General features: G+C 40.5%; 1 protein-coding gene across 12 annotated transcripts in view; it reads right to left on the reverse strand.

The window, feature by feature from the left end:
• CEP350 (centrosomal protein 350) overlaps positions 1-15,074 on the reverse strand; it is a 151,700-nt gene extending 136,626 nt beyond the window's left edge. For 9 of the 12 annotated variants that reach the window (XM_032291254.1, XM_032291248.1, XM_032291253.1 and 6 more), the window contains exon 1: positions 14,700-15,074. In XM_032291254.1, the coding sequence (XP_032147145.1) occupies positions 14,700-14,738 (39 nt within the window). In that variant the 5' untranslated portion in view covers positions 14,739-15,074. The other 3 variants (XM_032291249.1, XM_032291245.1, XM_032291256.1) reach the window with 2 other exon arrangements.
• Positions 15,075-16,292: the final 1,218 nt, after the last annotated feature.

A 16,292-nucleotide genomic window follows, 5' to 3' on the forward strand; every position in this document is an offset into this window, starting at 1 on the left:
CTTGCTCTGTTGCCCAGGCTGGAGTGCAGTAGCACAATCTTGGCTCATTGCAAACTTTTCCTCCAGGGTTCAAGCGATTTTCCAGCCTCAGCCTCCTAAGTAGCTGGGACTATAGGTGTGCACCACCGTGTCCGGCTAATTTTTGTATTTTTAGTAGAGACGAGGTTTCCCCCATGTTGGCCAGGCTGGTCTCAAACTCCTGACCTCAGGTGGTCCATCTGCCCAGCCTCCCAAAGTGCTGGGATTACAGGTGTGACCCACTGCACCCTGCTGTTCTTAAGCCTTTTTATAAAGATAACTTTCTCCCAAATAACCCACACATACATTCCCAATCATTCCCATTGAAGTGAGTTCCAGAGCAGCCACACAATGTCCTCCTCCAAGCAGGTGCAGAGTTCTTGTCTCCTGAGCATGCTTTCTCACATAGCATTAGAAAGACAATTATCTGGATAACATTTTAAAAACAAACATGCCCACCTTCAAGAGATTTTGAATCAGCAGGTCTGAGAATAGTTCCCAAAATTTGTATTTTTAAAGGTCCACAGGGATCCCAAAACATAGCCAGCTTTGAGAACTACAGCTCTAGTGATTATCTTCAGTCCTACTCTTTGAAGCCTGAAGCTTCCAAAACCACTGTTGATTCCATAAAGATGAACATCAAGGGAGAGAACTGATCCTATCCCTCCACCACCTGAGAATATTGGTCTTCCAAAGCTCCAGAACACTTGGCAGCCATACTGCCTTTAAACCAGAAGCCAAAATTATAGACCTCTAACACTATGAGGAGGTTAGCGTGAGGACAATTAACAAGGTAATAATCACAGCTATATCATTTTATGTATCCTTCTATGTGGGCCAAGGACTTTATTTTTTCCCATATATTATTTAATCTCTATCGCAACCTATGAGGCAAGTTTCCTTATATCCATTTTACCAATAAAGAAACAGCATCAGACAGACTATGGAACTAGACCAAGGTCATTCAGCTAGTAAGTGACACAACTGGAAATTAAATCCAGCTCTGCTGAAAATCTCTGAAGCCCTCTAATAGTCACTTCACATAATGCCTCTCATAATATTCCAACTCAGCCACCATCTATAACAACAATCCCCTATCCTCTCCCATAATCTCATCATCATAAAGCACCTTGCTTTCCCACCTAGATTGCCATCTCAAGAACTTCTCCTCCATAAATTACATCGCTGCACTTTAATTTCTTCTTTTCTTTTCTTTCCTTTTTTTAAGCAAGGTCTCACTCTGTTGCCCAACCTGGAGAGAAATGGTACAATCACAGCTCACTGCAGCCTCAATCTCTTAGGCTCAAGCAATTCTCTTGTCTTAGCCTCCCAAGTAGCTAGGACTACAGGCACATGCCACCACCATGCCAGACTTATTTTTTTTATTTTTTGGGGTCTTGATATGTTGTCCAGGCTGGTCTCAAACTCCTGGGTTCAAGAGATCCTCTCACCTCAGTCTTCCAAAGTACTGGGATCACAGGCATAGGCCACCATGCCTAGCCACCCTTTAACTTTTTTAGAGAATGCTCCTTTAACCTATGTGCCTCAACTATTATCAAACTCACCCCCAAAGGATGAGACTTCCTCACAAATGTCTACAGATGAAGTTTTTTATTCTCACATCCCTCCTAAACAGGGCAGGTGAGTTGTTTCAGCAAACTCCTTTATTCCCTCCATTGCTGGATCAGATTGATATCCTTCCACAGCCATGAAAACCTCTTCTTCAATCTGACTCATGCCACCCATTCATTTAATAAATACTCCTAAGCAGTTTGGGTACAGCAATGAAAAAAACCACATGGCTCCCACCCTCACAGAGTCTAAAGGTTAACAGTTAACAAATATTACAAATAGGATGAAAATGAGGAAAAAGAGAAGTGCTATGGCAGCACATAACAGAAAGAACTCATCCAATCTGGGAAGTGGAGAGAAAAGGGTCATTTGAGCTAAGACCTAAAAGGATAGATAAAGGAGTTAGCTAAGGTAAGCAAGAAAAAGCTTTCCCAGGAGTAGGAACAATATGCAGAAACATCCCTGAGACCAGAAGGAAGCATGACATATTTTAAGAAACCAAAAATCCTGTGTGTTGGAGAAGGAAACTTGAGAGAGACAAAGCTGGAGAAGGAAGGGCACAAGATCATTCAAGATCTGACAGTGATCATATTTATGTTGTTAAAGGATCAAATGTTGGCCATTGTTTCCTTTCTTTCCTCTCTTATGCCCTTGCCACAGTTCTCAGAAACCAGTAATATAGCACTTATATCACTTTAGTAAGTCTCCTTACTATACTGCAAGCTTCTTAAAATTCTTAAAATGTAAAGGTCAAATGTGGTGGCTCATGTCTGTAATTCCAGCACTTTGGGAGGCCGAGGCAGGCAGATCACTTGAGCCCAAGAGTTCAACACCAGCCTGGGCAAAATGGCAAAACACTGACTCTACTAAAAATACAAAAATCAGCGAGGCATGGTGGTTCATGCCTATAGTTCCAGCTACTCAGGAGGCTGAGAGAGAAGGATCACCTGAGTCTCGAGAGGAGGGGTAAGTAGTGATTGTGCCACTGCATGGGCGAGAGAGTGAGACCATATGTAAAAAAACCAAAACAAAAACAATTAAAGGAAGAATACTTTTATTATTCATTGTAGTGACTCATTATTCTAGTGTTCACTTTACAATGAGATTAGCATCTTATAGAGAAACAAGTTGCTTCATGAAAAAAAAAAAAAATCAAAGCCTACACAAACAATAGGGCTTTGTTCATATTAAAGTCAAATAGCGTGAGGAATGAAAGAAACTGTATTCGACATACTAATTGTATCATATAAAATATAGGCCGGGCACAGTGGCTCACACCTGTAATCCCAACACTTTGGGAGGCTGAGGTGGGTGGATCATCTGAGGTGGGGAGTTCGAAAACCAGCCTGACCAACATGGAGAACCCCATCTCTACTAAAAATATAAAATTAGCCAGGCACGGTAATCCTAGCTACTCAGGAGGCTGAGGCAGAAGAATTGCTTGAACCCAGGAGGTGGAGGTTGCAGTGAGCAGAAATCTCACTACTTGCGCTCTATCCTGGGCAACAGAGCGAGACTCTGCCTCAAAATTAATTAATTAATTAATTAAATTTAATATAAACCAAAGATCAAAGTAATAATAACCTCCAAAAGTTAGCCAAGGATGAATTTACCTTGGCAATACAAAATAGCAACACAATTTCAGTAAAGCTACTAGATGGTATAAAAAGAATTCTGTTAAAATGAGATAAATAAAAAACACAGACATCTATAAATCAAAAAAGGATGTGACTTTAAAAGTTTGACTGCTTGACAGCAAACATGATCTAAAGCCAATAAAGACCCCCCATTTCAAATATTACCAAAATATCAACCTCATGGGAGAAGTACAAAAGCTCACACAAAACAGTAGCCAAGAAATTAAAAATAATTACATTTATATTTAACTTCCTCTCTTTAACATGCAGGCTTAGAGATCATATAGAGAGAGAGAATGGGAAAAGAACAAGTAACTTTTGCAGAAAAGGAGCCATAAGAATATTCCACCTGTTTCTGGATCTGCACACCCAGGTTCTCTCAAGAAACCACACCATCAAATTATTTCCTTTCACATGTGTCTCCAATCTCCTCTCCTCTCTGAGACTCTTCCTATCAGCATTTATATCTAGTCAAGTTTTCTTACCTAAAAAAAAAAACAAACAAAAAATTCCCTTAACTCACTATCTTTCTCCACTGCTTTTTCCTTCACAAACTTCTCAAAAAAGTTGAATACATTCAGTGTCCATTTAGACTTTTCAATCACTCTTCGAGCAACTCCAATGTGGTTGCCATCCCCATTTCTCCATAACAGCTCTCATTAAAATGACCAAAAACCTCTTCATCTCCAAATCTAACAGGTATTTTCAATCCTCAACCTACTTGACCTCTTGGGCAGCTTCATTACAATTGACCAATCTCTAAAAACACTCTGTTCCTTTGACTTCTGTATGCTACACTCCGATTTTCCCACTTCTCTAGTTCTCTTTCTGTCTCCTTTACTAGCTAGTCTTTCTCCATATAGCTTTTAAACCTTGAAGTTCAGGAGGATTTGACTTTCAGCTTTTTTGCTTCTAACACTATACTCTCTCACTGGGCAACCTCACTCTTGCAAAAGGCTTTCAAAACCAACTATCTGCCAATAACTACCAAAACTCCAGATTTTACCTCTGATAATCCTAACTCACATATCAAACTGCTTATTTAGAAATCTGAAAGGCACATCAAACTTACCATCTCCAAAAGCCAGCTCATGATTATCCCACAAAAAACGAATGAGGTATTCCTTATCTCAGTCATCAAGCTGCATAAACCAGAAACAACTACAAGAAGAAGTGACCTGAAGAAGAGGTGACCATATGACCTGTAAGGTTCTTTTCTAGTCTGAATTTATAATCTATACTACCAGTACTCAAAAGTGTGATTCAGAGATCTTTGAGGGTCTCTCAGACTCTTTCAGGAAGCATCTTTGAAATCAAACTATTTCCATAATATTAAGACTTTGTCTTTTTTATTCTCATTCTCTTATGAGTGTATAATGGGGATTTCCAAAGGCCATATGACATATGATAGCACAGTAGACTGAATGCAGAAGCAGATATGAGAATCCAGATATGAGAATCCAGATATCTTCTATTAAACCAGACATTGAAAGGGGTTGAAAAATGTCTAACAATGCCACTTACTGCTTTTTATTGTTGAGAATAGTTATTTTTCATTTAAAAATGTTAAGCCCAGGTGCAATAGCTCAAGGTTGTAATCCCAGCATTTTGGGAAGCCAAGGTAAGAGGACTGTTTGAGTCCAGGAGTTCAAGATCAGCCTGGGAGACCGAGTCTCTAAAAAAATTTTTTTTTTAATTAGCCTGGTGTGGTGGCATGCACCTGCAGTCTCAATACTCAGGTGGTTGAGGCTGGGGGATCAACTGAGCCTTAGAGGTCAAGACTGCAGTGAGCTATGACTGCACTACTGCACTCTAGCCTTTTATTATAAAATAAAATATCCAGGAATAAATTTAACCAGGGGGTGAAAGAGCTCTACAAGGGAAACTACAAAACACTGATGAAAGAAATCACAGATGACACAAACGGGAAAACATTCCATACTCATGGATTGAAAGAATAAATATTTAAATGACCATACAATGCCCAAAACAACCCAAAAATTCAATTCCCATCAAATTATCATCATTTTTCACAAATTGGAAAAAACAATTCTAAAATTCATATGGAACCAAAAAAAGAGCCTTATTATAGCCAAGCAAAAAGAACACAACCAGAGGCATCATATTACACAACTTCAAACTATACTACAAGGCTATACTAACCAAAACAGCATGTTACCAATACAAAAACAGATACATATATCAAGGTAACAGAATAGAAAACTCAGAAATAAAGCTGCACACCTACTTAAAAAAGAAAGAAAAAAAAAAAAAAACTGGCTAGCATATGCAGAAGAACGAAACTGGACCTCTACGTTTTACCACACACAAAAATTAACTCAGGTATTAAAGACTTAAATGTAAAGCCTCAAACTGTAAAGATCCTATAAGAAAACCTAGGAAAAACTCTTTGGCACTTTGGCATAGGCAAAGAATTTATGACTAAATCCTCAAAGGCAAATGCAACAAAACAAAAATTAATAAACAAGTCTTAACTAAATTAAAGAGATTCTGCATAGCAAAAAAACAATCAACAAAGTAAAGAGGTAATCTAAAGAATGGGAAAAAAAAATTTGCAAACTATACATCTGACAAAGGAATAAGATCCAGAATCTACCAGGAATCTTAAATGAACAAGAAAAAAAAAACAACAAAACCCCATTAAAAAGTGAGCAAAGGACATAAATGGATACTTCTCAAAAGAAGACATATAAGTGACCAACAAACATATGAAAAAAATGCTCAGCATCACTAATCACCAGGAAAATACAAATTAAAACCACACCATCTCATGCCAGTCAGAATGGCTATTATTAAAAAGTTAAAAAAAACAACTAGTGACAAGGATGCAGACAAAAGGGAATATTGTACATTGCTAGTGGGAATGTAAATTAGTTCATCTGCTGTGGAAAACAATATGGAGAACTCTCAAAGAACTTAGAACTGTCATTAGACCCAGCATTCCCACTACTGGATATCTATCCAAAGGAAAATAAGTCATTCTATCAAAAAGACATCTACACTAGTATGTTTATCACAGCACTATTCATAATAGAAAAGTCATGGAATCACCTAAATACCCATCAACAGATCAGATCAAGAAAATGTGGTACATATACACCATGGAATACTATGCTGCCATAAATAAGAATGAGATCATGTCCTTTGGAGCAACACGGATGCAGCTGGAGGCCATTACCCTAAGCAAATTAATACAGAAACAGAAAATCAAGTATCACACGTTCTAAGTGAGGTCTAAACAATGGGTAAAAACAGACAGGGAAGTGTCACACACTGGGGTCTGCTGTGGGGGGCTAGGGGACAGACAGTGGAGGGTAGAGAGGGTTAACGTGGGGAGAAATGCCAGGTATTTCTCCTGGCATGGAGAAATGGGGGTATGGAGGCAGCAAACTACCTTGCCATGTGTGTACCTATGCAACAATCCTGCATGATCTGCATATGTATCTCAGAACCTAAAGTACAATTAGAACAAATAAATAAATAATAAAGCTGAAAACAAGAGACTGTGGACTCCAAAAGTGGGAAAAGGCTAGGCGCGATGGCTCACGCCTGTAATCCCAACACCTTGGGAGGCCAAGGTGGCAGACCACTTGAGCCTACCAGTTCGAGACCAGCCTGGTCAACATGGTGAAACCCCGTCTCTACTAAAAATACAAAAAATTAGCCAGGCACGGTGGCTCCCACCTGCAGTCCCAGCTACTTGGGAGGCTGGGGCAAGAGACTGAGGCAGGAAAATCACTTAACCCTGGGAGGCAGAAGTTGCAGTGAGCCTAGATTGTGCCACTGCACTCCAGCCTGGGTGACAGAGTGAGACTCTGTCTCAAGGAAAAAAAAAAAAAAAAAAAAAGTGGAAAGTGAGGGGTAAGGGGTAAAGGTTGAAAAACTACCAACTGGGTACTACATTCACTATTTCAGTGATACATTCAATAGAAGTCCAAACCTCAGCATGATGCAATATATCCAAGTAATGAACTTGCACATGTATACCCCCAACTCAAATCTAAAATAAAAGCTAAAGTGTAGTCTAACTTCATTTATAACTAGAGAAACAACCTGTATTAAAGCTGGACATTAGGAGTCAACCAGCCTCATGCTTTCAAGTGTGTAGTCATAACCCATTAGCAGGTTAAAAACAAAGCAAAACAAATTAATATGGTGGATTGGAGCCAGCATTTTTTTTTAATGGAACTAAATAGAACTGATTTGCAAATATCAGGTGTATTGAAAGTAGTGCGGACTTTTTTTTTTGTTTTTTGAGACAGAGTCTCTCTGTTGCCCAGGCTGGAGTGCAGTCATGCAATCTCGGCTCACTGCAACATCTACCTCCCAAATTCAAGTGATTCTCCGGCCTCAGCCTCCTGAGTAGCTGGGATGACAGGTGTACATCACCATGCCCGGCTAACTTGTTTGTATTTTTAGTAGAGATGTTGTTTCATCATGTTGGCCAGGCTGATCTCAAACTCCTGACCTCAAGGGATCCTGCCTCCCTCGGCCTCCCAAAGTGCTGGATTACAGGCATGAGCCACTGCGCCTGGCCGTGAGGGCTTCTTAAAGTGAAACTTTAAAAGTGAAACGTTTGTTTCATTATATATACACATATACATGTAACACACGTCTATTCTTTTTATTTTTTAAAAAATAAAAAAGATAAATGTAAAAAATCAACCTCTGGAAGCACGGAACACGGAGAATATATATATATATATATTTTTTGTTGTTGTTGTTTTGTTTTGTTTTTTTTTTTGAAACAGAATATTGCTCTATTGCCCAGCTGGAGAGCATCAGTACGATCTCAGCTCACTGAAACCTCTACCTGCCAGATTCAAGCAATTCTCCTGCCTCAGGTTCCCGAGTAGCTGGGACTACAGGCATGCGCCATCATGCCCAACTAATCTTTTGTACTTTTAGTAGAGATGTGTTTTCACCATGCTGGTCAGGCTGTCTCAAACTCCTGACCTCATGATCCTCCCACCTCGGCCTCCCAAAGTGCTGGGATTACAGGCGTGAGCCACCACACCTGGCACCTGGAAAATATGTTGCTTATGGTGGGTGTCCTGGTCAAAAGTTCAAGAGGTTCCCAAACTTGTCAGTGCACAGAACCCTCAGTATGACAGTGAGGGGTAAGGATGACGCTGGCTTGAGTGTTTTTTTTTTTTTTTTTTGAGATGGAGTCTTGCTTTGTCACCAGTGGCACGATCTCAGCTCCTACAATCTCCACAATTACTTAACAGGGTGTATGCACCTACTAGGCATTACACAGTTTCTCAAATCTTGAAATCACTTTGGACGCCATCACCTTCATTTACTGCTCCAAATTGATTTTTGCACAGTACTTGCTTTTTATCACAGCAACCTCCCAAAACCTAGCTTTTGAAGACACACTCTCATCAGAAAGAATGTCACACAATCTTTTGTGCACTATCTCAAACTGGTAGTTTGAGCGGTGTTCTCCAGATGTTAACTATCCCACAGCTATCCAATATTGCTGTTTCCCTGGAAATTTCTCAAATATCCCATAGTGTCCATGTGAGTTACAATGGTGTTCCACAGTACAGCAGGTCCTCTATAACACAGTTTCATTCAATGTCATTTCTTTACAATTTTGATGAGAATAAAAAGATTTGACTTCCTGCCAGGGCTACCATGTTGTGTGGAGTTTGCATGTTCTCCCCATGACTCTGTGGCTTCTCTCTGTATACTCCAGTTTCCTCCTACATCACAGAGGTGCACGCATTAGGTGAACTGACATGAATTGGCATGTCTAAATGGTCCCAGTCTGAGAGAGACAGACAGACAGAGAGAGAGAGAGAGAGAGAGAGAGAGAGAGAGAGCGCACACATGTGTATAAATGCTACCTGCGATGCTTGTCGGGACAGGCTCCAGCCACTTGCCATCCTGAACTGAAATAAGTGGGTAAATATTTATCTTACTTGACTTTTCTTAGTATGTCTTAAATCTACACGTAGGTCACATTTATTTCAATGTTTAACATTAGAGGTGTTTGGGGTCTTAGAAGTTTAATGTTTGCTGTGACCAGAAGTTGCAGTTTCCAAGAACTTATGGACAATATTAAGTGAGGACTTACCTCAGTGCACTGTTTAGGAATCCTACATTTAAGAAACACTGATCTAGCCTACGGGTTTACTTCATAAATTAAGAAGTAAGACTTAAGGTTACAAAGCTAGCAGAAAAACAAATATCTTTATTACAGATTTTCCTAAATTTCAACCTTCCACCAACAAAAATTTTGTGTGTGTTTTTGTTTTTTGTTTTTGAGATGAAGTCTCGCTCTGTCGCCCAGGCTGGAGTGCATTGGTGAGATCTTGGCTCACTACAACCTCCACCTCTTAGGTTCACGTGATTCTCCTGCCTTAGCCTCCCTAGTAGCTGGGATTACAGGTGCCCATGCCCAGCTAGTTTTTTTTATTTTTAGTAGAGACAGGGTTTCCCTAAATTGGCCAGGCTAGTCTCTAACTCCTAACCTCAGGTGATCTGCCTGCCTCAGACTCCCAAAGTGCTAGGATTACAGGCACCAGTACTGCACCTGGCCAACAAAAGTTGAGTTTGTTTTTTGTTTTGCATTTTTTGAGATAAGAGTCTTGCTCTGTCACCCAGGCTGGAGTGCAGTGGCATAATCTTGGCTCACTGCAACCTCCACCTCACTGGTTCAAGCAATTCTCCTGCCTCAGCCTCCCCAGCAGCTGGGATTACAGGCCTGCCACCATGCCTGCATAGTTTTCATATTTTTAGTAAAGACAAGTTTTCCCCATGTTGGCCAGGCAGTCTCGAACTCCTGACCTCAAGTGACCCACCCGCCTCATCCTCTCTTAGAGTTGGGATTACAGGTGTTAGCCACTGAGTCCTGGCCCTTCCATCAACAAAAGTTTTGACATAGGATCTAATTATGAGATATTCTGTTGATGAAATGGATAGATTTCTAAAAATTACATTCAAAAAATGCATTTATATCACTATAAAATACAAGAAAAAATTTACTTCAATTTTTTTAGAAAAAAGTTTCAATAATTATAAGTGAGTCTTACAGTAAAACCATACACAACATCTAAAGTTAAAAAGGAAAGTCATCCACTCCCCCAGGGATAACACACGTAATGGTTTTATGTCTGTCCAAATAGACCTTTTTCTAGTCACATGCAAAATGAAAACAAAACTACATTTATTTGTCCATGTGTTTTTTGTTGTTGTTGTTTTTGAGACAGTCTCATTCTGTTGCCAAGGCTGGAGTGCAGTGGCACCATCCCGGCTCACCACAACCTCCACCTCTTGGGTTCAAGCAATTCTCATGCCTCAGACTCCCGAGTAGCTGGGACTACAGGCACACACCACCGTGCACAGGTAATTTTTGTATTTTTAGTAGAGATGGGGTTTCACTATGTTGACCAGGCTGGTCTTGAACTTCTGACCTTGTGATCCACCCACCTCGGCCTCCCAAAGTGCTGGGATTACAGGCATGAGCCACCGTGCCCAGCCCTATTTTTTTTTTTTTAATAAATCACATTCTGTAATGCAACTCGTTTTTTTACTCAATTTTATATCATGAACATTCTTCCATGTCAATACATAATAGTAACGGCAAACACTTATGTGGTGCTTATTATGCTTACTTAAGGTATAAGTGTTAACTCATTTAATTCTCATCGTATCCCTGTAAAATGAGAACTACCAGCATATCCAATTTATAGTTGACTTTAAGTAATTTGCCAAGAGTCACAGCTCGAAAGTGGTGCAGTTAGGTTTTGAACCCAGAAAATCCACTGCACGGTCCCAGGAGCTGAAAGATATGCTCAGCTGCTGCTCATGAAGTTAATATAGATATCCTGAAACCTGCTAACAACTGCATAGTAATGCTAACATAAACTTTCTTATAGAATTCCTGTGCTGTGTTAAAATTTATGTAAGATAAACTCCTAAACAGGAAATGATTTTATGAAAGAGTATATACACTTTTAATTTTGTTACAAAATGCCAAATCTCCTTCCAAAAGGTTGCGTCAATGGTATCAATTCATAGTACCAATTACAAAGAAGAGGGATCAGATTCATTTTTAAGTTAATACTTTTGATTCATGAAAAAAAGGGTCATTTTGAGTTTTTAATTAATACTGATTAGACTGCCAGTTGATCACAATTATGCTCTGATTTTATAATTATCTGAAATATTATAGACTCAGCAGCTGTGTAGTAGATTCTTCTTCCAGTTATGAAATCAACTATGTGTGAGATATCACCCCTACACAACCTCTGTTTTCATATGTATAAAATACGGGAATTGGACTAGATGGCCTTGAAGAATTTAAACTCCCAATGCTGTGATTAAGAAGTGACTTAAAGTTATTACAAGCCTGGCTGGACTTAGTGGCTCACGCCTGTAATCCCAGCACATTGGGAAGCCAAGGCAAGCAGATCACCTAAGGTCAGGAGTTCGAGACCAGCCTGGCTAACAGGGTGAAACCCCATTTCTACTAAAAATACAAAAAAACTAGCCAGGCATGGTGGCACAAGCCTGTAATCCCAGCTACTTGGGAAGCCGTGGCAGGAGAATCTCTTGAACCTGGGAAGCGGAGGTTGCAGTGAGCCGAGATCGTGCCATTGCACTCTATCTTGGGCAACAAGAGCGAAACTCCAACTCAAAAAAAAAAAGTTATTACAAGCCTGTAATTACAAAGTTATTACAATACTGTAATACTAGTATAACAGGTTAGGGTCTTAAAGTTTCTATTTTCTTTAAATTACCATAACCATTGCCAGAGCTCCTAGGCAAATCATTAAAATAGTCAATAAAATTTCCACTGTGGCTTATTTTCAGTGACTTTTTAATCCCAGGATGTCATTCCCCTGCTACCTAACAAATGTGAGCATATCTCTGGAACATATTCCCAAGAGTTGAGGTGTGCCGAGGAACTAAGAACTAGTTTTTTGTTTTGTTTTGCTTTTAAAATATTATCCTGGGACCACTCTTTAGTCAATTTCCTCAACTAGTATTTATTGACTATATTAACATATGCTAGGCACTGGGTGCATAATAGTGAATAAAGGATCTCTGCCATCATGGAACTTGCAGACCAGATGAGAAAGGGAAAGAATAACCCAAAATAACCACAAGTAAATAAAAAAATCACACTTATGGTAACAATGAACAACAAAAAAAAATCAATACAGAAAAAAATACTATGCAATCTATTTATTTTTAACTATGACACTAAAATTTTTGGACATGGGAAAAGTCAGTAAGAAAAATTATTTCAGTTTCCCTCACATTGCAAAAATAACAATCATAATTATACACAGAGAATTAACTTTCTAAATAATCAGTTGTCTCAACAATAAAATCAAGATGCTACTACTTTTCAATTATGCTACTGATCATGTGGCTTGATATTTGTTTTATATAACGAAGAGTGTAAATGACTGGAAGAATAAAGAGGACAGAACTGAGTATCCAAACAAAGTGAAAGACAATAAATGAACTACACTTTAAAAATCTTGTTCAAGCAAAAAGTATATACATAAAGAAGTAAAGTGATCCATTATAATTCACGATTTGTCAATAATTAACAAGATATTATAAAAATACTAATGTTTTTAAGGAACTGATGATCATCAGCATAAGGGGCATGTAAAAAGGAACAAAAATAGAATAATTTTTTAAATATTTTAAAAAAATGCCAAATGTCAGATTACCTATATTAATATTAAAAATAAAATTCCAGATTATCTGCAGAAATGAGAGGTATTCACATAAATGATTCTGTGTCTCGGTTTACACAATTGCAAAATGATATCTGCCATACCTATTTCACAAGATCACAGTAAAGACCAAATAAAATAATGTATATGGAAGCACACCAAATAATGATGTCAGTTATTTTAGACAACTTTTTTGCTCCCACTATAACTTATAGCAATTTAACAAATAAAATTGATTATAGCGGGACTTCATCTCCTTACTTCTGCTCATGCTATGGTAGAAGTGTTATAAAATGGGCAAAAGACTGACAAAAGAAGGAAAAAATTCAAAAACTTTATAATTCATAAATTGATTGCCCCACAGGTTGATTATTCAAGTATTAACGCTCTTACATGACACACACACCAATTTATCTCAGAAAATCAAAGCAATTCTTTCACATATGAATGAAACTTTTTACATATATAACTTGCCATCTCTACATACATACAGTTCTGCTACTGAGGATGAACAGAAGAGATAGAGATACACTTGCATTTATCCACACATACAATGTATTCTAGCTTGAAGTTTATTTTCAGATTACAGCATCTTAAATTTGATGCAATCACGGTTCAAATGATTCAGATTTATTTTATTACATTAAATGGAATTTGTCAATTTAGCACACCAAAACTAATTATTTCATGCCCATGGCTTTGAAGCAACTTTCAGCATGGGTCTAACAGCTAAACGTCACAGTTCCATGTCATTAGCAGTGCATTTCCTTGTTTAAAAACGGTATTTTAAACTAAGAAATTTTTAGAATAAAGGGCAACTTTTAGTATTCTATCAGTGTTTCTACAGAACTTTTCAGGTTGCTACGAGCTCTGCCAAAGATAGTCTTTCCTTTAAAACTCTTCAAATACAGGGCAGGAGGTATCGTTAACATGGCAACAATAACGACTTCCCCAAATTCAAAACAAGCATCACCATCAAAACAAAACAATCAGGTGGGGTACATGAAAATTAATCACCACTTCTGACAACCTGTTTTTTCCCATATGAAGGATTTGCTATTGCATTAAAATATTAAAATCTATAACTATGTGCAACTTCCTATCTGAAAATTATAAATCCAGGCAAATTCCAATTCATATCTTGTGACATTAGCTAAATATTACTTAGCATGTTGAGCTACATTTAAATGAAGGCGGAGGAAAATACCGACAACTTCCAAAACATAAAGCTTGTTAAATCTCTTCCTAAATTATCTGTGAATAAATCGGTAGACTACATTCAGTAGCCGCTAGACTAGAGTAGATCAAAGTTTTCCCTATACTTGAGAATGTGATCCCCACCGAAAAGGAACAGAAATTGATCATCCCTGCTATTGAAGCCAGTCCCCGGAATCTCCCCAAATATGCCTGATCTCCAAATGGAGAAGGGGCACTTCTCCGGAGACCAAAGACGAGAGGTATCTTACCTCTTTGCAGGCTAGAGAAGGGGCGGACGAGGGGGGAGGACACTGGCAGGGAACGAAGGAAATTCCGTCTTCAGCAGGCACTGGTGGGACCCGAAACCCAGGTCCCGGAAAAGCCTCAGAACCAAGGGAGGTTCCCCAACGGGGACGCCAAGCAGGGCCAAGACTCCCCGCGCCCGGCCCCGCCTCTCTCGCCGCCACCGGGGACCCGGGACCGCGGACAGAGACAGCTGAGGCTGAGCGAGACTCAACGGTCCCAACCAGGTCCTCCTGCGGCTCACCTGAGAGTGTCGCCTCCGCCCTCGGCTCCCACGGTGCATCCCGCGGGGCCTGGCGGAGGGTGCAGTGACGCCGCCCCGACCGGCCCCAGGGCTGCCCGGCCTGGCCTCCCCGCTCCGGGGACGCACCGGGTGCCCGCCTCGCACCGGCTCCGGGGATCCGCCGGTCCGCTGGGAAGGAAGACGAGGAGGAAAGGTTGCCTCCCCTCCTCTAGGGCAAGCCACCCCCCGAGCTGCAGTTCTCTGCAGTTCCCTCTGGCGCAGGTTTGGCCCCGCTCCCCCGCCCGGGAGTCACTTCGGCAGGGGCGGCCCAGTCGCCATTACAGCCCAACAACTGACACGGAGAAGGAGCGGCGCCAGCGGCAGTGGCTGTGGCGGCGGCGCGAGGCAGGGCGGGAGCAGTAGGGCCCAGGAAAGCCTCGCGAGAACTGTCCCGAGACGGTGCCACAGGAATGCAGCCTTCGGTTAGAGCCATGTTGAGTGTGGCCGAAAACTGGGAGAGCGATAAAAGAGGGAGCAGAACCGCGAGGAAGCCATGTTTGGTGTGGCGAAGTTTAAACTCGTAGGACTCGGGAGGAGCCAAAGTGCATCCGCAGAAGAGACCACCCCTGCCCCTTCCCTTTGACGCTCATTGGGCCTGCTGGCTGCGCATTTTACCCCGGGCCGAGAAAACAAGCTTGGGGATTTGACAAGAACGAGCTCAAAGTCTAGAAACGGCAGCTTCTGAGAGTTTACAATGTTTCACCAATTGTCGTCCAAGTAAATCGTCACCCCAGTCAGAGTAGTTGCAGCTCTGCCGTTACCCACTGCTGTCACTGTGGCCATTTTATTCGCGAGGCTTGCAGTTCTGTTTAGCATGCACTCTAATGACTTAAGACTTGACTTGCGTGGGCAAGTAAAACGGAGTTTCCTCCCGTTACGTACTGGCTTCGATATAACAGTGCTTTGAGGGGCCCTCTATGGCCAACGTATCTTCTCATATCTTTGCCCTTGTTTCCCGGTCTCCGCATGATGAATGCTATCATCTGTCAAGACTTGGTTTAAAGGACCTCTCTCCTGCAAATAATGCCACCTTCCACTAGGTGCTCACTGCACACAAACTCGCCGCCCATCGCTTCTGTCCACCTTTTGAACTCCGATAGTTATTTACCCAGAGACTGTTACTCATCTTTAAGTGCCTTGAGGACTTTAAGGTCTCTTTTATCTGGCCTAGCACAGTAATTAGGACATTGTCGGTGTTCAATAAATGTTTGTCGAATATCAATGACAGCAGGAGGCAGTAAGTGGTCCCTCTTTATAGGGCCTATAGCTGTGCCTGCATAGGATGTACAGAAGTCCTGCAGACTTGTAAAATCTATCTCCAGGAAGCTGCACTGGAGGGAACAGGAAATGTGGGTAATCATATGGTGCAAGTGGTAGCAAGAAAGACAGCATTAGGAAAATGTTATTTACGTTTTGCCCAGTCTTGCTGTTTAAAGCCCTGTGTTAGACGTTTTTCATGGGGTATTTTACTGCATGTAAACAACCACCTTATTAAATATACTCACTTTTTTAAAACGAAGAAACAAGTACTGAAAAAGCTAAGTAATTTGCCCA

This window comes from Sapajus apella, unplaced genomic scaffold (assembly GCF_009761245.1).
Source record: "Sapajus apella isolate SASKATOON/1434 unplaced genomic scaffold, GSC_monkey_1.0 scaffold25, whole genome shotgun sequence".
Classification (NCBI taxonomy): Eukaryota; Metazoa; Chordata; class Mammalia; order Primates; family Cebidae; genus Sapajus; species Sapajus apella.